The sequence below is a fragment of the Paroedura picta genome, chromosome 9 (genome assembly GCF_049243985.1).
Source record: "Paroedura picta isolate Pp20150507F chromosome 9, Ppicta_v3.0, whole genome shotgun sequence".
Taxonomy (NCBI): domain Eukaryota; kingdom Metazoa; phylum Chordata; class Lepidosauria; order Squamata; family Gekkonidae; genus Paroedura; species Paroedura picta.
The window spans coordinates 18212601-18239474 of NC_135377.1; the positions used below are offsets into that span (position 1 = coordinate 18212601).

At 41.5% G+C, this 26874-nt stretch overlaps 1 protein-coding gene across 2 annotated transcripts in view; it reads right to left on the reverse strand.

The window, feature by feature from the left end:
- ZFPM2 (zinc finger protein, FOG family member 2) overlaps positions 1-26874 on the reverse strand; it is a 363363-nt gene that overhangs the window by 177895 nt on the left and 158594 nt on the right. For both annotated transcript variants that reach the window (XM_077351676.1, XM_077351675.1), the window contains one exon: positions 22846-22964. In XM_077351676.1, coding sequence (XP_077207791.1) covers positions 22846-22964 — 119 coding nt within the window. The remainder of the gene's footprint in view (positions 1-22845; positions 22965-26874) is intronic.

Here is a 26874-nt window from a genome sequence, read left to right on the forward strand (position 1 = left end):
TTATACTATCAATACAATGGAAAAAACTATTAAACCTCCCTTCCTGGAACTGGCATGAAAAAGAAAACCTAGCCTTTAATCAAAAATTTGCATACTTCAGAGTTATTTAGTACAGCCTCTACACGGGGGAGATTTTACTAACTGCCTTCCTTTTCCTTTCTGTTATCGTAATATTATTATGGGTGCTGGGTAACCTTTCTTTGCTAACCTGATAGCTTGTTAATACTCAGAGCTGATCACTGATGTTTCCTTTCTAGCAGCTAATGACTGGAGATATTCTTTTTGAATGGGCAATTACCATGCAGAAATGGGTCTTAAAACAGTGTGCACATGAAGGAAGTTTTTGAAATTTTAAATCTGGACTAGAGAGAAGCAGAGAATGCTGAATATTCAAAGTACTCAGAGGACCAGCAGAGATCCATATAGGTGATTTTCAGTATCTCACAGAGCATTAATATGTAACCACTGATCCAAAAGAATCTAAACTCTAGAGTGCTGCCCCTAGACTTCTTTCTGGGAAGTGGAAACCATGAAAGAAAATTTATTTCTTTTTGTTGTTGTTATGTGCGAAGTCGTGTCCGACCCATCGCGACCCCATGGACAATGATCCTCCAGGCCTTCCTTACTTCTTTAGATAGATTTATATACAGTATTTGCTGGCGTATAAGACTACTTTTCCCCGCTGAAAAACATGCCTCCAAGTGGTGGGGTCGTCCTATATGCCGGGTGCACTTCAGTTGGGACAGACATAGCTGCCCATAGTGGCCCATAGTACTGTAATGTAATGTAACAAACTCTTTATTTTGAGTGGAAATGCTGGGGGTCGTCTTATACGCCGGCAAATACGGTATTTTAATTTATTTTTTGGATTTATAGCCCACCACTCTCGAAACCAGCTTGTGGTGGGTAACAACAATAATCCAACAATTGTTGTTGTTATGTGCGAAGTCGTGTCCGACCCATCGTGACCCCATGGACAATGATCCTCCAGGCCTTCCTGTCCTCTACCATTCCCCGGAGTCCATTTAAGTTTGCACCTACTGCTTCAGTGACTCCATCCATCCACCTCATTCTCTGTCGTCCCCTTCTTCTTTTGCCCTCGATCTCTCCCAGCATTAGGCTCTTCTCCAGTGAGTCCTTCCTTCTCATGAGGTGGCCAAAATATTTGAGTTTCATCTTCAGGATCTGGCCTTCTAAAGAGCAGTCAGGGCTGATCTCCTCTAGGACTGACTGGTTTGTTCGCCTTGCAGTCCAAGGGACTCGCAAGAGTCTTCTCCAGCACCAGAGTTCAAAAGCCTCAATTCTTTGACGCTCGGCCTTCCTTATGGTCCAACTTTCGCAGCCATACATTGCAACTGGGAAGACCATAGCCTTGACTAAACGCACTTTTGTTGGCAGGGTGATGTCTCTGCTTTTTAGGATGCTGTCTAGATTTGCCATAGCTTTCCTCCCCAGGAGCAAGCGTCTTTTAATTTCTTTGCTGCAGTCCCCATCTGCAGTGATCTTGGAGCCCAGGAAAATAAAATCTGTCACTATCTCCATTTCTTCCCCTTCTATTTGCCAGGATCCAACAATAAAGCCCCATAAAACCCCATTAAAAGCCCAATCGACAATATTACAACCCCATACGGATGGCAAAACCTCATAGGGAAAAGATCTTACGGCCTTGTGGCTCAGCTTGGTTTACAAAGAACATTAATTGCATGATACAGTGTAACATAGTACAATAACAGTGTCATTAATGCAGTTTTGTTAACAGAGTCATAACATAACATGGGGTAACATTTGTTTCACAGAACGTTTAATCACAGTAAAGTGAGTGCATCTGGATGGGAAGGGATTCTGGGAGCCCAATAGCTGTTGTGATTGGCCTCAACCAAATGCCTGGGGAAGTGCTCCATTTTGCAGGCCCTGCAGAACTCTGGTAGCTCTGACAGGGTCGGGGTCTCTTCTAGGAGCTCAATCTACCAGGTGGGGGCCAGGACAGAGAATGACCTGGCCCTGGTTGAGGCCAAACATTCTTCTTTGGGGCCAGGGAACATTAGCCAGTTGGTGTTAGATGAGCATAGTGCTCTTTGTGCGGCATGGGCAGAGAGGCAGTCTCTCAGATCTACTGGATCCAAACTGCATAAGGCTTTAAAGGTGATTACTGGGACCTTAAACTGAATTCGTTATTCAATTGGTAACCATCGCAGTTGTTGGAGCTCACGCAGATATGAGTCCTCCAAGGGGTTCCTGTGAGAACTCTGGCTGCTGTGTTCTGTTTTCATCTTCCTTCTTCTTGTGCAGCCCGACATTGTAACTATTAGCAAGCTACTCATGGAACCAGCTTATCACAAAATCACAGAATTACAGAATCATAGAGTTGGAAGGGGTCATACAGGCCATCTGAGCAAAAACATTACTTCTCTGCCCCTCCTCATGAAAAGCAGCAATGGCCAATAGGTGGATCTGCACTGAAGGCACTGCTAAACTAGCCTGTGCTTACAATAACAGGTATTCTAAAACTGATTGTAATGGGCAGGTAAAAGGGCATTCAACTCTTGAAAACGTCCAAGAATGAAACTGAGCCCACTTCCTGTCATAAGAGTATCTGGTTGAAGGTTTACAGGTCTGAAGAAAGATATCCCATACCCCTTGCAAGGAGCACTCTACAGCTGGATCCTCCATGCCCTTCCTAGCCTGGCAATGGTTATAGATGTCTTGTTTCACTGTATCTGAAGAAGTATGCATGCAAATGAAAACCTATACCTTGAATACCTTGTTTGGTCTTAAATGTGGCACTGCATTAAAATTTTGTTTTTCTGCTTTTGCCCCATTACTTTACTAATTATGTTTTTAGAGAGTAGACAGAAGAATGTTGTTTTTTTAATCTGCACTAGAAACTAACACAACACTTGGTTTTCAGCCAGTTCCTAAATACCCTGAATATCCTACATACCTATCTGTTTGTTCTATCTCTAAAGGGACATTGTAGAACTGGACGGGAAACATAAAAGAATCACTGAAGTGATTGTGCAGTGGGGCCACTTTCCCTACCAAGTAAAGTTAAAACATTCAGAGCATTTCATTCTAGGGGGGAAAAATACAACTGGGAAGGAAGATAAAATTATGAAAAACTTTTTCACAGTCAGGGTAATTCAGCAGTGGAATAGGCTGCCTAAGGAGGTGGTGAGCTCCCCCTCGCTGGCAGTCTTCAAGCAAAGGTTGGATACACACTTTTCTTGGATGCTTTAGGATGCTTTGGGCTGATCCTGCGTTGAGCAGAGGGTTGGACTAGATGGCCTGTATGGCCCCTTCCAACTCTATGATTCTATGATTCTATGAACAGGGTGGGATGGGGGATGAATTAATAGAAGTTTTTTCTCAGTTCAAAATAATGTAATAAAGCCGATTGGCAGTAAGTTCAGGAATGACAAAAGAAAGTACTTCACATAACATGTGGAATTCACTGTAACAGCCACCAGATCAGATCGCTTTTTTAAAAGTTTAGAAAACATTTTAAGAGGATAGTTCTGACTACAGATATGATAGCTAAATGGAACCTCTCTGTATGCAAGCAGCATGTCAGGTGCTGGGTATGACGAACAAGGGACAGTCATCATATTCATGCAATGATTGCAAACACCCGAAGACATCAAGATGATCAGTACTAGAAACTTTGAACTAAACGAATCCTACACTGATCCACCAGCTCTTACAGGTCCCTTGTTTTTTTGTTCCAGATACTTCTTCATAAGTTATGGGGTTATGTTTTAGGAGCTTATACTATCTGGGTTCACAAAAGATAGAAGAGTATATACTCAACCAGAAAAGTCAAACATCCAATAATTTACCTGTTGCCCACCATGTGATTTTAGAAAGTAGGCAGGAACAGGTAGAGAATTTGCTGGCAGGGGCTCCTGGGAATTGTAGTCCATGGACATCTAGAGGGCCGCAGTTTGACTACCCCTGGTCTAGCAGATATTTTGAATTCCTTTCTTCCACAATTCCTCAAGAAAGCTTTCGTTGACCAACTTCTTTTTACTGACCCACATTTACCCTTGTCAACAATTTGCTGCTTGAAGCAACAGAAGCAAGACTAATGATACAGCATTTAAGCCACATCCCAGAGAATCCCGTTTATGAATAGTGTCGTCTTGAATGTGCAGAACATACTGCATTCCACATTTAACTTGACAGCTTTGATGCATAATTTTTAATTTGCACTATTAGGAAATTCTTTCTCAAACTTAAAAAAAATTGTAAATGGCTTTAATTAAAAGTTGGAGGGTATGTTTTTTTTCCCCCTTTTGAGAATCTGGTAATTTATTAATATTGGTCATCATGCACCCACACAAGGCATCTAAACTTGGCCCATGTTATTCTAGGGATCAGATTTGGGGGGGAGGAGCCTTGAATTCTCACTTTGAAGAAGCATTTTGTTCTTTAAACAGCTTAGTTTCCAAAGCCACTACACTGGCATATCTCTATACACCTCTGGTGGTGTCAAGCAGAAAAAAAGGTTCTCATTTGGGGAAGTGGTGTGCATAAGGTTGGAGGGATTTGTTGACAGTAACCTGGCACATTGACCAGTTAAGTAAATTTTAAAAACCCTCCATGGCACATAGGAACCATTTTGACACAGGCTGTTGCTAACTTGGAGTTTGCACCTACTCCTAACCTACATTCCATCTATCCCTAACCCCAGCCCACCTGGTTTTGTTCCTGCACCTACAATGACAGATCCAGAAATCCAAAGACGGGAGGGCCACAAATACTAATGGGACCATGCAGTAGTGTATTTATTTATGCATTTTACATTTATACCCAGCCTATCCACACACAACAAAATGCCAAAAAAAAAACTAGTGAATAAATTAAAACAGCAAAATGACAAGAAAAAATCAGCACACCTTATAAAGTAGCAAAATTCTTATACATTTTCAAATAAAATTTTACTAAATCTGTGGTTATATCTGATACTTGGCACAGACAATAGGAATGTCCCCGTAACAAAATGAACTATCAACCATTGGTCAAGTCAGTGGCTGTTTATGAACTGGGAACTTCACTGCCCCACCACTCTGCCAGGAGCACAGATCGGGGGTGGATGAGGTACACCAAGCCAAATGTTCCCCTATGTGGGTGCAGGAAGAGGTGGGGCAACCTGCCACGACTAAAACTCCAGCCTGCAGCCCAGCATGAAACCTCCACTGCATAAACGGTCAGTGAATGCTATTTAGAGCGGACTTCACCATGCTGACAAAATCATTTAAGAATTATAACTTATATATAAAAGCAAACGCTGGTTACGGTTACTCAAATATTAGTTCCCCCACTAAAGACCAAATAAAACATTCCTACTTATCTTCATCAATTTGCCTTATCATTTGATGTGTGATTAATTCTAGAGCCCTGAAATCTTTTCTGATAATCACCGTAGGTGAGTGTATTGCTGTTATCAACTGTTTGGGGAGCACTGAATGCCACCAGCTGTTAGCACAAGAAAACAGTGCAGAGCCTTCTACATCCTTGGTATCTTGTCTAAATATAATGCATTCATTGACTTTATCTCTATCAAACTTGTTTTCATTATCAAATTCCAATGCAAGGAAAGATAAAGATTTCTATATATTCAGTATCACACAATCTTACTGCACTCAAGTCGTAAGGATGCCTAGATATTTCGAAAGGCTCATTCTAGTGATAATTACACTTAAAGGAATATTAAGGTAAATGTCTGCATAGGCAAAGAGGGCTTGAAATCAAGCACCACACAGGGCTAATGGACACAGTTTAACTTCTTTTTTGCTGCCACTTTAGAAGGGTGCTCTCTGCTATAGACATATTTAGCTATTCCCACTGTTTTATTTCAGCAGTACCAAATAATATGAAGCTAAATATGCAAATATTTACCTACTTAAATTTATCTACAAACAGGAATTTGCATCATTTAGCCTAAAATTCCAGCCTGAGGGGGGTGAGGGGGGATTTTTGTAGATCCTTCCTGCTGCAGACTTCCCATTTCCTCCCAGCTATTATTTATTTATTATATTTATATGCCGCCCTCCCTTGTGGCTCAGGGAGGTTTACACTGAAACTTTCATAATATAGTAAAATGTTGGGTATTACTCATTACCAGGGGCATTTTGGACTGTGAGAAGTCCTTTAACTATGGAAATTGTAAATAAGAAGTCATAGCGTAACATGGGGAGTTCCTCAAACTCTTAGAATTTGTTTTCTTTCAGCAGTAGGATGAATAGCAGGTTTTGGATTGTTGCGTGAGGTAAAGAAGAACACTGTGGGATTTTTTGTACCATGCTTTTTATTACCTGAAGGAGTCTCAAAGCGGGTTACAAGTATCTTTTCCTTTCCCCACAACAGGTACCCTGTAAGGTAGGTGGGGTGAGAGCCCTGAGAGAACTGTGGATTGAGAGCTTTGAGAGAACTGTAACTGGCCCAACATTATCCAGATGACTGCATGTGGAAGAGTGAGGAATTAGAGGCTGCTACTCTTAACCACACAAGCCTCTTGTGGTGCAGGGTGATAAGGCAGCCGACATGCAGTCTGAAGCTCTGACCATGAGGCTGGGAGTTCAATCCCAGCAGCCGACTCAAGGTTGACTCAGCCTTCCATCCTTCCAAGGTCAGTAAAATGAGTACCCAGCTTGCTGGGGGGTAAACGGTAATGACTGGGGAAGGCACTGGCAAACCACCCCGTATTGAGTCTGCCATGAAAACGCTGGAGGGCGTCACCCCAAGGGACAGACATGACTTGGTGCTTGCACAGGGGATACCTTTAGCTTTACCTTTTTACTCTTAACCACTACACCAAGCTATCCCAAACACACAATATTTAGAGTTACCAACCTGCAGATGTCCTATGGATTTGTTTTGGAATTACAGTATTTGCTGGCGTATAAGACTACTTTTCCCCCCTGAAAAACATGCCTCCAAGTGGGGGGGTCGTCTTATACGCCGGGTGCACTTCAGTTGGGATAGACATAGCTGCCCATAGTGGCCCATAGTGTATTTTGAGTGGAAATGTTGGGGGGTTGTCTTATACGCCGGCAAATACGGTACATCTGATTTCCAGACAACAGAGATCAGTTTTCTTGTGCTAATGACAGTTTTACAGAGCGGACTCTATGTGCACCTTTCTCCACAGTCCCTGGGGACTCCAAATTTCCAGGATTTTCCTAGGCCAGAGTTGACAACTGTGACCTTATCCCCATGGAGGAAGCATGTTGGTACTGATATGGTACTTGTATGTTTGCTCAAACAAGGCAAGCAGCAGCTCCGTAGGGGCATTTTCAGTGGGAAAATGGCATGGGGAGAGGACTCAGCCTTCCTTTGTGCTGCCTATCCAAACTGAATTGGGTACACACATATGCCATTTAAAGGGGGGGATAATGCATCATTATAGGATGGGGAAGATGTGTCTTGGCAGCAGTATGTACAAAAAGGATCTAGGGGTCTTAGTAGACTGTACACTGAACATAAGTCATCAGTGTAACTCGGTGGTTAAATAAAGCAAATTGGATTTTGGGCTGTATCAAAAGAAGTGATGGTAACGCTTTACTCTGCTCTGGTCAGACCTCACTTAGAATACTGTATTCAGTTTTGGGCACCGCAACTAGAAAAGGATGCAGACAAACTGGAGCATGTCCAGAGGAGGGCAACAAAGATGGTGAGCAGTTTGGAGACCAAGTCGTATGAGGAAAGATTGAAAGAACTTGGTCTATTTAGCTGGAGAGATGAAAACTAAAACGTGATATGACAACCATGTTCAAGTACTTGAAAGGTTATCATTGCAGCGGTCCCCAACCCCCGGTCCAGGGACAGGTACCAGTCCGTAGATCAGTTGGTACCGGGCCACGGCTTCTCCTCGTCCTCTTCCCCGGCTGCTGTCTGGGGGGCGAATGCTGGCAGGGGCTCATGGGAATTGTAGTCCATGGACATCTGGAGGGCTGCAGTTTGACTACCAATGCTCTAGAGAAACTAAAGTATCTTCAATTTCCATCTGGGATCCAGGAGAGCCAAGAAAGCTTACAATTCTGTGGACTGTGGTCTGAAGCTCTTTAGGAACACATTTATGCTGTTTTTACTTGATGGATTAAGAATATTTATCTGAGGCCCCATTTAGACACAAATGCCACTTTGTGATATGGTTTAGGAATGATAACATGAATTGTCAGTACAGATCTCTTCTAACACTCAACAAGTGCTAAATACTAGATGAATCAGAGAACGCTAGGAATGTTAAGAAGCCACAACTTTGCAGAGATGCCTACCAATCTGCAGAGGTCAAGGTGAAAAAGTGGACATAGTTTTCATTATTTCCTCTGGAACAACTTAAACAATGGAAGGAAGCATTTTTAACCTTGCCAACATTCAGCAGTTCGTGTGTAGCTACTTACTCAGTGTGTGAATATCCCTTTGTTGCTCTTTCACGCATTAAGGAGATTTCTTGCAACACAAAACATTGCCACAGCATGAGTAGGGAGGTTGTCTGTGATGCCAGCATCCTCCTCGCAAATGTTTCAACATCCAACATGCACCCGTGATGTGCTCCTTTTTTCAGAAGCCTAATCAGAGCCCAGGTACCTGATAGTGGATGATTGACTAAAGGAATCAAGATTGAACTTATTCCCTGAGGCAGCCTGTTCCACCAGATCAAAGAGCACACATTTGGCATCCTGAAAATGCAATCCAACTGCTCCTACCTCTCAGATCTCAGGCAACACTGCTTATAAATCAGGACAATGCTTCTTAAAGGAGGTAATGCCAAAACTAAAGAAGGAAAAGAAATCCAGTCTAGAATAAAAGTTTTTTGAGCTGTGTACAACTGTATTTTCAAACAGTACTTCACTTTAATTCTCTCACCATCTCTCGGACCTTTTTAAAATAAAACATCCACTGAGAAACCAAGAATGGTTTAGAATTCAATACGAGGATGCAACTTTCTAAGAATAATTGAGGACCGGAAATAGGTTGTCTCAGCAAACTACACAAAGGGTTCTTTCTAACACAATTCACATATCGTTGCAGTGAGTACTAGACTTCCTAATACTCCATCATCCTGGTACTTGATGCTAGGAGTCACGGACTTGCCATTTCTAGCATCGTAACATGTACCAAGGGCACCCAAGGCTATTTTGCCGATTAGGCAGCTCATTGCATGTCTTTGTGTTATGAAGTTTATTGTTGTGACTGTGGAAACACTCCGATACAGAAGCAGTGATTTCCAGGAGTCTGCAGAAGTAAAAGCTCTTCAATGAATGAAAAAAACGCTCTATAAAAGAGAATGGGTCACTGAGATATCAAACTGAAGCAGATTGCGCATACATGTCTTGCAGAAGGCTGCTGGATAAGGTTACAGCTGAGCCAAAACTATTTCTGTTACCTCAGATCTGTTTTTGTCATTTTCAGTGATTACTGCAAACACTTTGCACTGTTTCTATGCTGTTCTTTTCTGTATCATTTATCTTTTTCTGCTTTGCTTTCACAATCCTTGGCCTCATTTGCACACATGGCTAATATATAATTCTGAACTTCATCCCAAACAGCGGATCAAAATTCTGCACAATGAAGCCAGAACGCAGAGAAGCTTCTATAACCCTTAAATGTTACCAAAAAAAAAAAGAAAAGTTTAATGCCCCACCCGAAATACACAAGTAGTAAAGGCATTGCAACACAAATACAAACCCTCCCCCCAAACAAACTAATTATCACAATACTACATTGCAAGATTGTAACAGCAACCTCACCAGAAGCAACTTAGAGCAGGCAGTGTGCCATGACACCAAGAGGAAAAGTTGGTTCTTTTATGCTGCTTTTCTCTACCCAAAGGAGTCTCAAAATGGCTTACAATCGCCTTCCCTTTCCTCTCCCCATAACAGACACCCTGTGAGGTAGGTGGGGCTGAGAGTGCCCTGATATTGCTGCTTGGTCAGAACAACTGTGGCGAGCCCAAGGTCACCCAGCTGGCTGCATGTGGGAAGCAGGGAATCAAACCTGGCTCACCAGATTAGAAGTCCGCACTCCTAACCACTACACCAAGCTGGCTCCCTAAATAAACCTTAGGTGGAATAGATTTTATCTCTCCAAATCTACTGTTATACCCAAATTTCAGTCACTATACTTAATACTAGGGACAAAGCCCGTTGCATTCAGGAATACAATGAGTGGAAGATTGGGGTAGAAGAACACTACATATGGCCTTCCCCCCCCCCCCCCAGTATCTGAAACGGCTACAGGCTGGAGGCCCCCAGGCAGGGAACTCACGAGCAGCTCTCACGCAGCTGGGATCTGCAGCCTCTGGAACTCAAAGGGAAGTGGAAGGAAGAGGGGGTGGTCAGGGGTGGGGGACAGAAGGCAATTGGCTGGCTGTTGGACACACAGGCAAGCCGATTGGAGGAGGAGGCACTCAGGGGCGGCATAGCCACCCTGAGTGGGTGTTAAGCGCTGAGTGACACTTAAGCCATGAGACCATCTCCTCCTCCTAGGCCTTACCAGAAATATTAAGTGGAACAGATTATATCTAGCCTGCCTTTCCCCTTGGAACTATACACACATTTACCCGTGAAGTATTGAGGACACTTTCAGAACTGGAGCAAGAAAGCTTCTTTTAGCTCATGGTATGGGGATCCAATAGAACCATCACAGAATGGATTTCAAAATATCCTCTTGTGTTAGAGTCATGTTTCTCCAATATTTACAGGTGATGTTCCGCTCCTCTATTGAGATAGGATGGTGACACGTAGTGCAAATGCTGGGGTGGAACCATCAGTTGCCAAGAAAAAGGAGGTCCTGATTCTGTTGGCAGTAAGGATGCTAGGCTGTTCATTATCTGCATTAAAATGTGGGGCTGCAGGAGAAGTTAGAAGATGAACCAGTGTGACAGAATAACATGGCTGTAGGAACATAAGTGTAGGAACTCTCCTTAGCCATAAAGCACATGCAGTTTATACCACTTAGCAGGGTTGTTGTGGGGGGGGGATCATTAGGACTTCTAACCTAAGTCTTTCTTATTAACAGCCATGCCTTGTACAACAGACAACACTCTCCCTTTCTTTCATACACCCCAAAGAAATAAAGAATGGATTAGGAAGAACTGCTCAAGACATGAGCATTTCTTCCCAATCCATTCTTCTTTAGTTCTTCCTCATCCTATTATCAAATATTTCCTCCTTATCCCGGCCTTTTCCAGCTACTTTTCAAGGAGGTATCAGGATGTGGGCAGAATGCGAAAGAGCCAGAGAAAGGAACTCTTAAACCCTTCCTTCCTCGTAGTTTTTTAATAGATAAAGGCCTCAACTATTTAGGTAAAGGTAAAGTAAAGGAATCCCCTGTGCAAGCACCGAGTCATGTCTGACCCTTGGGGTGACGCCCTCTAGCGTTTTCATGGCAGACTCAGTACGGGGTGGTTTGCCAGTGCCTTCCCCAGTCATGACCGTTTACCCCCCAGCAGCAAGCTGGGTACTCATTTTACCGACCTCGGAAGGATGGAAGGCTGAGTCAACCTTGAGCCGGCTGCTGGGATTGAACTCCCAACCTCATGGGCAAAGCTTTCAGGCGGCTGCCTTACCACTCTGCGCCACAAGAGGCTCATACCTCAACTATTTACTGCTCTCCTTAGTGTAGTGGGTAGGGATTTCATGATGAGTCAATGCACTAGAACTGGAGTGAACAGATTGTTTAGCTGTCCCCACCCCCATGGCCATCCCAGATTGATTTTGTCTCTTCCTTGGATAGTGATTACATTTAAGAAGAAAATAAAATTTCCTACTGGAATGAATTTTAATGAAAGAAATGGCATGTGGGAAGAAAGAGTGAAAAAAAAATCACTGCTCATCTACTGATGGGGTTGGGTGTTTCTTGGTTTGGCTCCTGTCCAGTGAGAAACTAGCAGCAGAGAAGAAAGAGGGCCTTCCTTCTGCTCCTGCTCAAGACTCCGAAAGCCTGAGAAGGAAGAAGATGATCTGGGGGCAGATACTGATGCAGCTGAGTGCAGATCATGATGCATCCTCAAAACAAGCAGCCTCTCAGAAAGAAACTATGATTCATTGCCCTGCTGCACCACTTTTCAAATCTGGAGAGCCATGTGTCGTGGCCTTTCTACAGAGCTCCTGGAGGGAGAACACCTGACTTGCATGTTGGAATTTGTTTCTATGCAAACTGCTTTGAGGTTTAAAAAAACAAATTATATGAAAATGTTAAATATTCAAATAACTGGTTGCTAAAAATCCAGGATTTATATGTGGTAGCTGCCCAGTCAGCTCAGACATGGGGACTTATGAAAAGAAAAAGAGGTCAGCAGTGCAATCCTAAACAGAGTAATACACTTCGAAGTACACTGGAGTCAGTGGGCTTAGAAGACAGAAACTGCGCTTAGGAATGTGCTGTAAGTGGGTCAGTCCTTTTGTGTAAGGATCTTTAATTACAGACTATTTAAAAAAATGGTCTGGAACATTTCAGGAAGGATTGCCTACCTCCTCTAGCAACTACCTGTACCACTCTGGAAACGTTTCCTTTTCACCTGGAAATGGGTGCCTGTAAAACAATGACGAAGGGCAATAGCTACATAAATGTAAAATGTTATTTGAAGTACAGAAATGTGACACACTGAAGTACAGAAATGTGACATGATGAAATGGGACAGCTGCTTTATTGAGATGTCTCCCTGGGAACTGATTTAGCTTAATGATAATGATTGGTAATAACTACTGCTTAATTAGGATGGTATTAGCATAAATTCCACTTAATGGGGGTGCTTTTAGACAGCATCACATTATTAAAAGCTTGTTTGAAGCAAGGTATGGAGTAGGTATGAAATCGGAAATTCTCCCCATTCAGTAAATAAGGTAATAAGATAATACATTTTTTCAAGGAAGGAAGAAAGAAGCACAGTTTGGGGGTGTGGTATCATATTCCCATATCATACAATAAATCAAAATTAACTGTTTAAACAAGGATTTATTCTGGGCTATATTTACCAGAGTTCACATGCCATTGGACAAACGCAGAAAAGCTGACGCCCTTGAGCTTTTCCATCTCTCCATGATTATCAAAGAACAAGCACCCTGATGTTGCCATGACTGCATATGACTCACCATGGAGTTTTACAAGAAGCACAGGCGGTATTATATACTTATTTCAAATATATATATACCCAACTTTTCCCCAGACATATATCCTCAAACTGCTCTATAATAGCTCTGTTTTACAACTTTACCGGAAAGCCAGAGGATTAGGAGGCATCTCCAGAGGCAACCACCAAAAAGGCCATAGTAGCAGTTTGGTCTACATATCAGTTTCTCAGCCAGTCCAAAATGCAAAAAAACCCAGCCTAAACTAGAAGTTCTCACTACTAAAAGATGCTCACTTCCATACTTAAGAGAATCTCCAGAGAGACTGATTTCAGTAACTGTGGACCAGCAGTACCTCATTGTGTACTCTCGCAATCTGATTATGGTAGACAGACATTATTGTTACTACTAGGGTATTCCTTTGAACGGAATATAAGAAAGAAACTGATCTTCTAGGAATGCCCATTCCTAGAAGGCCCATTATGCACAGCTGCCAAAACGGCGATTTCGGGTCACATGGGAAACGCGGAGGGGGAAGAAGCGAAGCAAACCGCTTATGCACGGGATGGGACACAACGGCGGCAAAACCCAGAGTAACCGATTATGCACGCAGCGACCCCGGCGCCGCTTCTGGTTGCGCCCCGGTCACCCGGAAGCTGCGCTTTCTTCCACGTTTCGCTAACGTGGCTTTTTCGGCGGCATGCACCAAATCTGCAGCCAGTTGCAGCCGGCTCCATGCGTTATCTGTGATTTTAGTCGCTGCCATTCCACGTGAATGCGCACTATCCCCCCGTGCATAATGGGCCATAGAGAAGACAGGGTATAAGAATAATGGCAGCTCAGTTCCAGTGAGTGAAAGGGGAACTGCTGAAGAGAGATAATCCATTTCAAAATTTGGAGCCACAACACTTTGAATTTCCTGCCTTCTTCTAGTGGCCACCATATTTACAGACAATGCTACTATAACTATACTATTTACCCTGAACAGTGGCAAACTCACCACAGAACAATAAATCCCACAAAGGAAATATAGTACTATGTCACTGTGGCTAGAGAGAAAAGAGCTGAAAATATGTTGGGGGTGGGGGAGAAAGGAAGTAGCAGGAATCTTCTGTTTTGTCTTCAATATGATAGTTTATCTAGTAACATTCTTAGATTGAAAGAATCTGTTACGACTTTCTTTTTTTAAAGCTGAAAACAACCAGTGACGCATAAAAAGCCTGTGCTGTTTTCCAGTAATTTAAAATGGATCTCCATGGTGGCAAGAGTGCCAATAAAACGAATATTTTAACGGAGAAAATTATACAAGTGGCTGGGCCTCTACAGATAGGACATTTCTGACCTGAGCTGACCCAGCTACAGATTAGCGAGTGAATAACTTAACTGAATTCTGAACTTCGACTCTCAAGACAAGCCACCAAGTCATTTCTAATCAAACTATTTCATTAGGAAATCTCCTAGATGTAGTAGGAAGAGCTTTGGCAGCAAACTTTCAGGATCCCATTAACAGGCTTCTGCTATATCCCATTGGTTGCCTGGTGCCAAAAACGGCACTCCTCTACTCCCACAGATTTTCACCCCAGCCATTTTGAATCCTCTTTTCCTTATCAGGCAGATACAGACCTGAATCATCCTCTCTTCCTTCTGACAGGGGGCTACAACAATGAGAGGGAGGGGTGTGATACAACTGCTCATTGTTTCGCTTCACAAAACCCTGCCACGGGGCATAGATTAACACCAAAAAATAGATGGCTGCAGCCAAAGAAAAACATTTTTCAGAATGCCTACACTTGATTAATGAAGTAATGGCACAGACCACTGTTTTACTTTCATCCTGTGCTTCCACATTCTTCTGCTACTTCTCCCTTTACAAGTATTTGATTCAGTTCGTAATCTTTTCCATTTTTTTTCTGTTCAACAGGATATCATTCCTTTACAGTTCAGAGGAAAGGCGCAGTTATTAATATTACTGTTCAGTTAATGCTATACACATATTCGAGAAGCAGCCATGACAGTCTCTTGAAAAGCAACCAACAATCATTATACTTAGTGATTGTATTTACAAAATTATCTCATGCAAATTCAGGATCAAGCCATGGATTCCTCCTAATACTGTTGAATTCTGCTTTAAGTATGACGTTCTAGAGCTACATTACAAGCTGTAAACGGGGGAAGTATACCGGACTTTTAGAAAAACAATAATAAATAGTTGCTTTGAAGTATTTGACAACATGCAGCAAACAAAAGCAAAGAAAATTAACTTGCCCAGGATTCCAGAATTTGCCCTAAATACCAATGCAGGTATGTTAATAAGCAGGACATCTTTTCCAAATCAGGACTGTCACAAATGAATCTGGCAACAACCATTATTAAGGCCGCACAACAGACAAGCTAAACAAACCCACTGATTGAAAACATCAGTGAATACTCTCATGAGATCCAGTAACTTGCCATAGAACAGGCAAAGTAAGTTAAAAATAATAAAAATTACGTCTGAGTTTGCATATTCAAGTAAGTGCTTCAAAAAGTAAAAAAAGGAACAGACAGTAGGCAATGGAAATGTAGGTACCGTATTTCTCTAGCCATTTTCCTAGAGGTATCTCAGCCTGCTTAGATAGCATTTGACCCCGTGAATCAGGCATGGGAGGGCTCTCTCTCACTCTTTAGGGTTCAAATTTCAGGGAAGTCAACTAGGCCACACATTTTGTAGCTTCTTTTAAGACTTCTATGAATGTCTGTTTGTGATTTCATAAAACTGCAGATGGGATGCAATTATCTGGCTTTAACAGCTCACTTACGTTTTATGTTTAGCACACTGTTAATTCTCTGCTATTTTTGCCTCTTTAAAGCTACATGATCATGAATCTGCACAGTCACAGATGACATATGGTATAATTCCTAGTGCTATGTAGAAGCAATACCATTAGTACTGCTATTCAATGGGGCATCGCTATTTCCTGTTCCATGACATTATATGCCGTGCCTCATAAGACTCAAATTTTGGATACCAGTGACCTAGCAATTTGATACCAAGCTGTTTCCAGTCAGTAAAGGATATATACTATATCCTTCATTTAGATTATCACAGCCAGAATCAATGGGACAAGTAAACAATTTCAAACTTTTTTATTCCAAGACAGACAGACATTGCAGTATAAAATAACCAGTATGATGTTCCCCTGGTGTCAAATCAGGCTCAGGTATACTAAAAGAGGGGTGTATGATATAGCCTAATCTGGTCAGATCTCAGAACTTAGTAGGGTCAATGTTTGGGTGGGGGGTGATTTTGCCGAAGCAGGCAATGGCAAACCACTTCCACTTCTCACTTGCCTTGAAAGTTCCTTGCTAGAGTCCCCATAAATTGGTTGCAACCCAAAATTACATACATAGTGGCAACCCCATGCTCTCCCTCTTTCTCTCTCTCATATGTGGTCTGGACCCAGTGTACCTAAGAGAAGGTACACCTCACCCCACAAAGAGCCCTACGCTCTACCTTCTCCAACTGGCTAGTGATCCCTGGCCCCAAAGAAGCATGTTGGACATCAACCAGGACCAGAGCTTTCTCTGTCCTAGCCCCCACCTAGTGGAACAGGCTCCCTGAAGAGATCAGGGCCCTGCCTGAACCCCCACAGTTCTGCAGGGCCTGCAAAATGGAGCTCTTCTGCCAGGCATTTGGTTGAGGCCAACCAAAACAACACCCCCATCCATATGCTGAACACTACACCAGTCTCCCCATGTTGTATAGTTAGCAAGTTATCTAGTTATAATACAAACCTTTATCACAAGTTAAATCACTGTTACTATTGTTTACTTGAATCTATGGATTATCTTGTACCTCTACTTGTTATTTGCACTACTTCTTGTTATATGTATTTCCTCCTGTTACATGTAAACCGCCAGGAGCCAAAAGCGAGAGCGATACAGAAATATACATAGTGGCAACCCCATGCTCTCTCTCTCTCTCTCTCTCTCTCTCTCTCTCTCTCTCTCATGTGTGGTCTGCAGGGGAGCACAGATTCAAACCTGGCTCGCCAGATTAGAAGTCCGCACTCATAACCACTACACCAAGTTGGCTCTCTGGTAGTGGGTGATTCGATAATTTGGAATATAAAGAGTGAGGTCTGCATTTGGACCATGTGGTGACTTGGTTTCCTAGTGCAAAGCTTGCAGACATCACTCACTGTCTCGATAGGCTAATAGTACTGCGGTAAGGAGTCAGTAGCCAATGTGCATGTTGGCACCAATGATATTAAGAAATGTGTAGTCCTGGAGGAAAAATGTAGGCAGAAAATTACTAGGCAGGAAGTTAAAGGCCAGGGCCTCAAAAGAAACATTCTCAGAAGTGCTGCTGGTTGCACGTGCAGGGACTGCTAGTCAGGTACAAATCAGAAGAGGAGAAATGAGGGCATGAGAAGATGGTGCTAGGAGAAAGGGATTAGATTTGATAGGCACTGGGGAACTTACTATGAGAGGCCAACTATGTACAAAAGAAACAGGCTTCACTTAAACCAAAGGGGAGCCAGGCTGCTGGCGATTAATATTTTAAAAGATGGCAGAGAAACTTTTAAACTAATCCCGAGGAAAAGCCAACAAGAACTCGGGAACTTCTAGTTTAGGACAAATCAAACAAAAGGAATGATTTCGTAAACACTCATAGTAATACTGATAGGAGCATAACAGAACTTGGGAATGAGGGTAGACAGCAAATGAGAGTCATGTGGAATGACTGAGAGAACAAGGGAGGCAAGGAAACATATTACTGGAGAGGGAAACATATTATATTATGCCAACATCAGACGTCTCTGAGCCAAAAGGGGAAGTTGAAGTGCTTGGTGTTCCCTGACAATTTAGATATAGTAGGTTTCTCAGAAACATGGTGGAATGTTGAAAAAATACAGAATACAGTAATTCTTGAGTACAAGCTTTATAAATAGGACAGGGATGGATGAGTTGAGGGTTGGGTTGCACTGTATATCAAAGAGGGCATATGTATAATCAATAAAGTTAGAAAACATAGGGGAATATTCCTCAACAGAAGCAATATGGGTGGAAATACTGAACCCTAAGTGTTACTTCAAAGTAGGAGTGTACTGTCACCCACCTGATCAAACCTTGAGACTGATCTTGAGATGGAGAAGGAAATAAGGGCGCTGGATTTTGATACTGGGAGGTTTTAACTACCCTCACATTGACTGGGTAAACGTATGCTGTAGTCAAGCTGTAGAAGTGAGATTCCTAGACATCTAAATGACTCTGCAGTGGAAAAGATGGTCACAAAACCAACTAGAGAAGTGATCTTGGACCTGGTTCCTAGTGATTCTTAAGCCTTGCTAAGAGATGTAGAGGTTGTTGCACCAGTTGGCAACAGTGACCACAGTGCTATTAAGTTCAACATTCAGGTCAATGGAAAGTGACCCCTGAAGCCCAGAACTGTAACATTTGATTTCAATAGAGGGAGCTGTACAAAATGGGGGAAATGGTTAAAAGGAAGCTGAAAGGCAAATACATAAGAGTCAAATCCCTAGAGAAGGAGTAGCCAAACTGTGGCTCTCCAGATGTCCATGAACTATAGTTCCCATGAGAATTGTAGTTCATGGACATCTGGAGAGCCAATGTTTGACTACCTGTGCCCTAGAGGATGCTTGGAAGCTATTTAAAACCACACTAATTGAAGTCCAGATAGAGAACATTCCACAGGTTAGGAAAGGCACTGCCTGCATGATTAACAATGCAAGTTAAGAAAGTAATAAAAAGAGGGCTTCTTTTAAAAATTGGAAGGTCTGTCCCAATGAATTGAAAAGAAGGGACCATAGGCTCTGACAAATGAAATGTAATAATTAGATATGCAAAAAGAGAAGGTGACGAACAGGTTGCTAAAAGATCAAGACAAACAATAAACATTTCTTTAAATACATACAGAGCAGGATACCAGCCAGAGAAGCAGTAGAGCCCTTGGAGAACAAAGGGATAAAAGGAAAAAAATACAGGGAGATGGCAGAGAAGATCAATGACTTTTTACCTCTGTGTTCACTGTGGAAAGTATGGGGCATGTACTAGGCTACAGACACTACTTTTAGAATGGGAGTCTGAATAATTGAGTCAAATTGAGGTGACAAGAGCTGAAGCTCTAGATCTATTAGGGAAATTAAGTCTCCAGGTATTGATGGTATACACCCCAAGTCTTAGGAGACTCAAATGTAAGAACTATTAATCTAGTTCCAGAGAGCCTGCAAAATGGAACTCTTCTGCCAAGCTTATGGTTGAGGCCAGTAGAATCAAACTATGTTAACATCTGATAAGGGCCTCCCTTCCTCACCTCCCTTATGGGGCTAGCAGTTCTAATTTCTTTCTTTCTTATGTAATTTCTATTCCACTTTACAATAATAAAAAACACACACAGAGTGATTAAAATGCAGAATTCATTAGCAGAGGGTGTAGTGATGGCCATAGGAATATACAGCTTTAAAAGGGGATAAGATAGATTCATGGAGGATAGCTCTGTCAGTGACTATTAGTCATGGTGACTCATGGGAACCTCCATGTTCAGAGGTACTAACTCTGAATCCCAAAAACAGTAGGCAGTATCAAGGGAACACGTTGGCTTTTATGTCCTGTTTTTGGCCCTCCAGAGGAACTGGTTGGCCACTGTGTGAGACTAGATGGACTACTGACTGGTCTGATCCAGTAGGACTCTTCTTATAGTCTTGTGTGCTTACTCTTAAGTCCTAGAATGGGTATAAAAGAGAAAGGGAGGATACAAGGAAAAGGTGCTAAATTAAGTTACAGGGAATGTCTTGTAGACAAACACTTTCAATTCAAGCTTAAGTAGAATATTAATTTGTGAGTGTAATAATATTCCAAGCTTTTTGCAAAATGCTATCAATGGAAATAATGCAAACTATGCAACATGAGCATTCTGCCACTTTTATTATGTAAGTGCGAATCTTGACTAATTTATGAATCGGAAACATTTGGCATATCTCCTCCTGAGTTCATCTGCTAGAGCTTCCACTCACTGACCTCATGTTAGCATACCCTACTTAGGTTAATGGAGTCCAGGTCTTTGGCTAACTGCCTTCACAATTCTTCATCATTGCTGGCTGAATTGGACTAAGTGTCTGTTGCTGTTGTTGCAGTGACAAATGACACTTCAATCAGTTTATTCATTGTACCCAACCTCTCAGTGTTTTGAGATGTATATTGTTAACATAATTCAAGATAGGAACTTGAAAGATCTAAAAAGTGTTTGACATCTGGCACAGTGACTCAATTAATTACTGTGCTGAATTAATTAGTCTGCTGGCTCCCCTGAGCCAACTACCACAAGTTTAAACTCACTCATAATACTACTTGGAATATGAACCAATTTAAAAGGACTATTCAGCTTTCAGATTTTATTTGATTTTGATTAAAAGGAAAAGGTAAGTGATCTCTATGCTAAAAATGAAAAACAAGATGGTCAAATTGCCACCTCTCCTAACATTACCAAGGATGCCAGTGAAGACATAAAAAATTAAGATATACAAAATATCAGATGAAAATTAATTTGCCAGATTTGGAGAATTACAGACCACTATACATAAATGTTATTTTCTTCTACTAACAAAAAGGAGCCAGTACGCATCATCTGCCTTTTTATTAATTAACAGTGAAATGTTATGTATAAAACTCTAGACCTAATATATTTATTTCAATTAACTTAGACCAACATAACTTTGCCTAGAATTAGACGTTAAAGAACTCTCTCTGAATCCTATGATTTGTTCTATGATTCAAAATTATACTTTTTCAAAGATAATGTTGAAAATATGAATTTATTTCCAAAACCTAAGCTTGAACCATGCATATATTTAAATTCTATATTCTATTGTTTCTAAGATCAAGAGCCAGCTTGATGTAGTGGTTAGGAGCGCGGATTTATAATCTGGCAACCCGGGATTGATTCCCCACTCCCCCACATTCAGCAAACTGGATAACCTTGGGTTCCCCATGGCACTGATAAAGCTGTTTTGACACAGCAGTAGCTCTCTCAGCCTCACCTACCTCACAGGGTGCCTGTTGTGAGGAGAGGAAAGAGAAGGCTTTGAGACTCATGGTAGAGAAATCAGCATATAAGAACCAACTCTTTTTATTCTTAGTGTTTTAAGAGATTGAACAACTATTTTGATTATTGGTTTCTACCTGCTTCTGGAGAAATATCATTGTTTGATGGAACAGAATGCACACTATCAATGTATACCAGCTAGACAAGGACAGCATTACATAAGCACAAATCAGGTCAAAGTGGTGTAGCAACGTTATGATGGACAATTAAACCAGAGTCCAATAGCACCTTTAAGACCAAGAAAGATTTATTTAGGGTGTGAGTTTTCGAGTGCAAGCACTCTTCGTCAGACAATGATCTCCTTACATGACAGGGAGATCATAGTCTGACGAAGAGTGCTTGCACTCGAAAGCTCATGACCTGAATAAATCTTTCTTGGTCTTAAAGGTGCTACTGGATGCTGATTTTATTGTGCTACTTCAGACCAACACGGCTACCCTTTAGAAACTAAAGTTAGGATGGTATAGACCCATTATGCACGGGGGGAATAATGCACATTCGGGGTGGAATGGCGGTGACTAAAATCACGGATAACACACGGTGCCGGCTGCAACCGGCCGCAGCTTCGGTGCATGCTGGTGAAAAAGCCGCGTTAGCGAACTGTGGAAGAAAGTGCAGCTTCCGGGTGACCGGGGCGCAACCAGAAGCGGTGCCCGGATCGCCGCGTGCATAATCGGTTACTCTGGGTTTTGCCGCCGTTGCGCCCCGTTCCATGCATAACCGGTGTGTCTTCCCTCTCCGCGTTTTCCATATGACCCAAAATCGCCGTTTCGGTGGCCCTGCATAATGGGCCATAGTGAAGTGATACTACAGACACAAAAGAAAATAGGGATGTGCAACATTGCATCTGGCAGTCAATATGAAGAGTCTGCTTTTGCTAAAACTGGTATCAATATTAGGTACATGACTTCTGGTTTTCATGGTCAACAAATCAGTATCTTCTACCTGCTGTGATTCAGGCACAGAAGATAGCTTAAGATTTGGATCTGGCAACCTGATCAAGCTCCCAGTTTCAGCTCTACTGATTCATAGCAGGCACAATGGTGTTGAAAAACTCTAATTTCTGGTCTGAATCTGAGTATGTTGCCCACAACACTAGATTCATTCCAAAATTTGTACATGATCCAACTGTAAAAGTGAAAAACAGCAATGACCATGAAAGTGAAATATGGCAGTGGTCCCCAATCTTTTTAGCACCGGGACCGGTCAACACTTGACAATTTTACTGAGGCCCGGGGGGGGGGGTAATCTTTTGCCGAGGGACATTGCCGCCACCGCCTGAGCCCCTGCTCCACTTGCTTTCCTGCTGGCGCCCCTCACTTTCCGCCACCCACTGGGGGGCACTGCTAGCAGCAGCTGTGCAGAGCCACGCTGAGGGGGAGCCCCAGCCATGGTGGCTGCCGGAGAGCACCAAAGGTGAGCCGGCGGCAGAGTGGCAGGACAGCCCGGGAGCAGCCAGGGAGGAGGACGAGGAGGAGTGTCGGACTGGTACCGACTGATCTGCGGACCAGTACCAGTCCTCGGACCGGGGATTGGGGACCACTGAAATATGGCATTTCCTCACTGTCTTTCCTATTTTCTTCCCTGGACTTCTTTCTTTTAAAATTCAAATGGCAACCTTTAAAGAAAAGTTAATATTGCTTCAGCATTCAACTTCTTCTAACATACCAACGTGTTGTTATTCAAATCCATCTTCCCAGCAAATGGTCCCCATGTTGTTCCAACCGGAAGCTGCTGCCGACTCTGGATCCTCCGTTCTCCATCCCTCTGAAATACCTCCAACTCTCCTAAGAAACAAAAAAAAAACAAGATTAGAGCACTAACTTATGCCACATCACAAACACCACAACTTTTGCAATTTATTTCTGTCAACAGTGCTTAGATGGGTGCACTCAGACACAAACAGCTGTACTTAAACTGAGATTTGCTACAATGGATACAAACGTTTTGTTGTATTGACATGTTCCCCTTCTTTTTACTCCCTTTGCTTATAGAATTAAATTAACACTTAGGTGTTTCATATACCTGGAAACAAATCCCAGTTCCCACATCAAATCTGAATGCATGACAAATGGGAATTTTTGTTGTCCCCACAAACTAGGTTAGTCCCAATTTAGAATCCTATTTTGAGACTGGAAAATGAGCTCTAGTTCACCCAACTGCCTGAATCTGGACATCAGGTTTATAACCCATACAACTGTGAAAATCATGTTTAAAACATATACATGTCTGATACAATCTGCTAAAACCTTAAAAGGAAATAGTTATGGAAGAGGAAATATTTATGGCTACAGCTGCCTACAATTCTGGTTATATTTATGGCTACAGCTGCCTACAATTCTGGTTTAGCACTAAATCTCACAATCAATAGAGCTGAAAACGAGCATTTGGATATCTTCTAAGGAGCTATTCTGATGTGGGATCTGGAATAAGACTTTCTTGCACTCTTCTAGAAAAGCCCGACATCTGAGTTCATGTGGGAGAAGCAGGAAATATGACCATTATCTCTATTGCCAGAAATTGGAATTATACTGCCATGTAAACAAATTGCATCATGGGTTAATTTTACATCATCATCCTAAATGGCATGAAGACATTCACTGGAAGACTTCCCATATCACAAAGGCCACGCAGAAATGGCCCTAAGTTAACTAGTTTGTACTTTCCTTATAGGCTTTATCTAATTCATTTTAACTAGCTGATTTTGTTTTAGCATACAATTAGCTTCTCACCCTGAGCCTTCAGGCAATAATCAGTTGTGGCACAAATTCATCAACATAAACACATGAGAGGAGTGTTGACAATTATAACCAGCAGGGATTCCTATACACTCTGTTAGCAACAAAAAAATTTAAAAAATCAAAGTCTACGTTCTTCAAAATCAGTCTGTTAACGTGTTTTAGACTGAGACTCAAAAAAGTGAAACATTTTTAAAGGAAATGTCAATTATCTTTTTTTAAAAGTAGTATTCTATAATATTATCTTAGAATTCTAGTATGGACAGAAATGGCAAAAATGGTTCTAAGTGGCAAACTAACATAATGTGAATCCAATTTACATAATGTTTTAAGAGTTGTTTTTAATAAGGACATATTAATATGGCACTTCTCCCAACATTAACACCCTGGATGGTATCAGAAAAGAGCCTGCTACTCTTTACATTCTCCTCCTTACTAATATGCACAAATGTAATGGCAAAACACTAGGGGGAAAAAACAATTGATGCAGTTATATATATTATATTGTGCCACAATTCAATTTGTACAGTGTGTAGTAAAACTCCCATCTGTTCTACTACACTGAGAAAAGACATGAAAATATCTTGATACAACCATATGTACAATTGCATTGAGATCATACTTCTGTAGTGTTTTATCAATGTGCACTGTTCCCATTAGTAACATATAGGTAGGAAATGTAAATAAATTTATGAAAGTTGAAGCTAATCATTATATGCACAGTAATATGTACCAAATACAGAAAATAAAAAAATAGAGCTATTACATTGGTTCCGCACTGGAAACAAAACCAGGTAATTTGCTACTCTATAAACTGGACAGAATTTGGATGAGAATTGCATAACCAACCCTCTGGCTTGAATGAACAATTATTTGTGCTGTTTGGACACTGAATCCGCTCTAATATACAGGATGCTTGGGGAGTTCTTTCTTTTCAAATTAATGACATTTAAATAGATTTTTCCAATGAGCTTGGCAGATTCAACATGCTATACCTCTAGATATCTTAGTTTTGATTATCTGAATTCCAAAAATATACTATTAAATATTATGAATAGTTTCTCAGATATTTCAAATGTGCCCACTCCCCATATAGTCTTTTAAAAAAGAGTTTAATGGATTTATGCTAGCTAAAGATCAGCAAATGAGGATCAGGGTCCTCTATCAAGATAATAATTTCAGAACATGCAAAAGCCATGTGTAAACTGAAATACATACACATGTTAATTATGTTCAGATTTTATTAAAAAAACATTAAACACAAAACATTTTATTTGATTTTTATACAGCCCTCCTGGTAGCAAAAGGTGATCTTTTAAAATGAAAACATGAAAACATAGTGATGAGCAGATTTCCCTAATTCCATTATTTTACTGTTTTCCTATATCTTATTTTCCTCATTCTATCATAACATGGTTCCATCTGCAGATACTTAAATCTGTATATTGGGCCCAGGATGACAGAAAGCAAATAGGTCTGAAAAATTGGGAGATGCCAACCTTGGATTAAAGCTCTCCCAAATTTATTTATTTTACTTATTTGGTGATTTTTTTATACCGCCCCTCTCAGACACGGCCATCTCAGGACAGTGAACAGTATGGATAAAACAACAGACAGATTCTTTTACAAGGAATTGATAACTGCGTTGCCAACTTCAGTATCTTTCCTTCCTTGCAGATTCAGGGCATAATATTTCACAAAGATGCTGGCCAAGGATTATGTAGCAGAATAGGAACCTCTTTGAGAAGGGACAGTGAGGAACCAAGCACTCTGGTGGAATAAGCACAGACTCAAAGGGGGCAATCAACTTGGTGAGCTCCCCCTCACTGGCAGTCTTCAAGCAAAGGTTGGATACACACTTTTCTTAGATGCTTTAGGATGCTTTGGGCTGATCCTGCGTTGAGCAGGGGGTTGGACTAGATGGCCTGTATGGCCCCTTCCAACTCTATGATTCTATGAACTTGATCATAACAATCCACCTGGATAAGGACTGTGAAAATGCTGTCTTTCCTTTATTTGGACCAGAGTAACAAACAAACATGCAATGGCTTTTACTAGATGGTTGCGTTCTCTTGGAAGATAACAATAAAGCACGTCTTAATGTACGCATTATTCACTTAGCTTGTGATGCTGCTGAAGGAAAGAATACAAGTATAATTTCCTGAGATAAATTAAATTTTGACAATACCTAGAGTAGTAACTTGACATTCAGTCTAAGGACCCTTCCTTCATTAAAAAATTCTTAGTAAGTGGGGAATCTACTGGGGGGGGGGCACGAACTCACTCATTCTCTACTAAATCTCACAGCTACTAGGAATCATACTTTCATGGGCAACACTGTCAAGGAGCAGGTGTGCACAGAAGACCAAAGATGAACACATGTTGCCCATTTTGAAAGTTACACTGGCTGCCAGTTTGTGTCTAATTGAAGGTGTTGCTTACAAAGAGAACGGGGAGATGTATATGCACAGAAGTAAAAGAATCTGGACATGTATAGCAATCTATGCAAAGTTTCAAAACTAAAAAAAATGGCATAATGGAGAATCCATAATTTATCAGTTATACTTCAGAAACAAAATCTGCTGCATATATCCAACCAGTGTTCCGTCAAGGTCAGTATTGTCCACTCAGACTGGCAGTGACAACATCTCTCCCGTATCTTTCATATTACCTACTACTTGATCTTTTAAGGGGAGATGCCAGGGCTGAATCTGGAATGTTCTGCACACAAGGCAGTTATTCCTTCACTGAGCCATAGTGTACCAAGTTCTGGTAATTCAATACTGGAAATTCCAAGAAGAAATTCTAGATGATGAAAAGTTGGAAGCATCATTTCAGTTAAAAAAAAAACAACACGGGTAAAATCTGCCATAAATTTAGAACATATTTAAACATGCTCGATTGCCAGCCTAATACCATGCTACTTCAGAAGGCTTCTTCTTGTTCATTCTGAACCAAG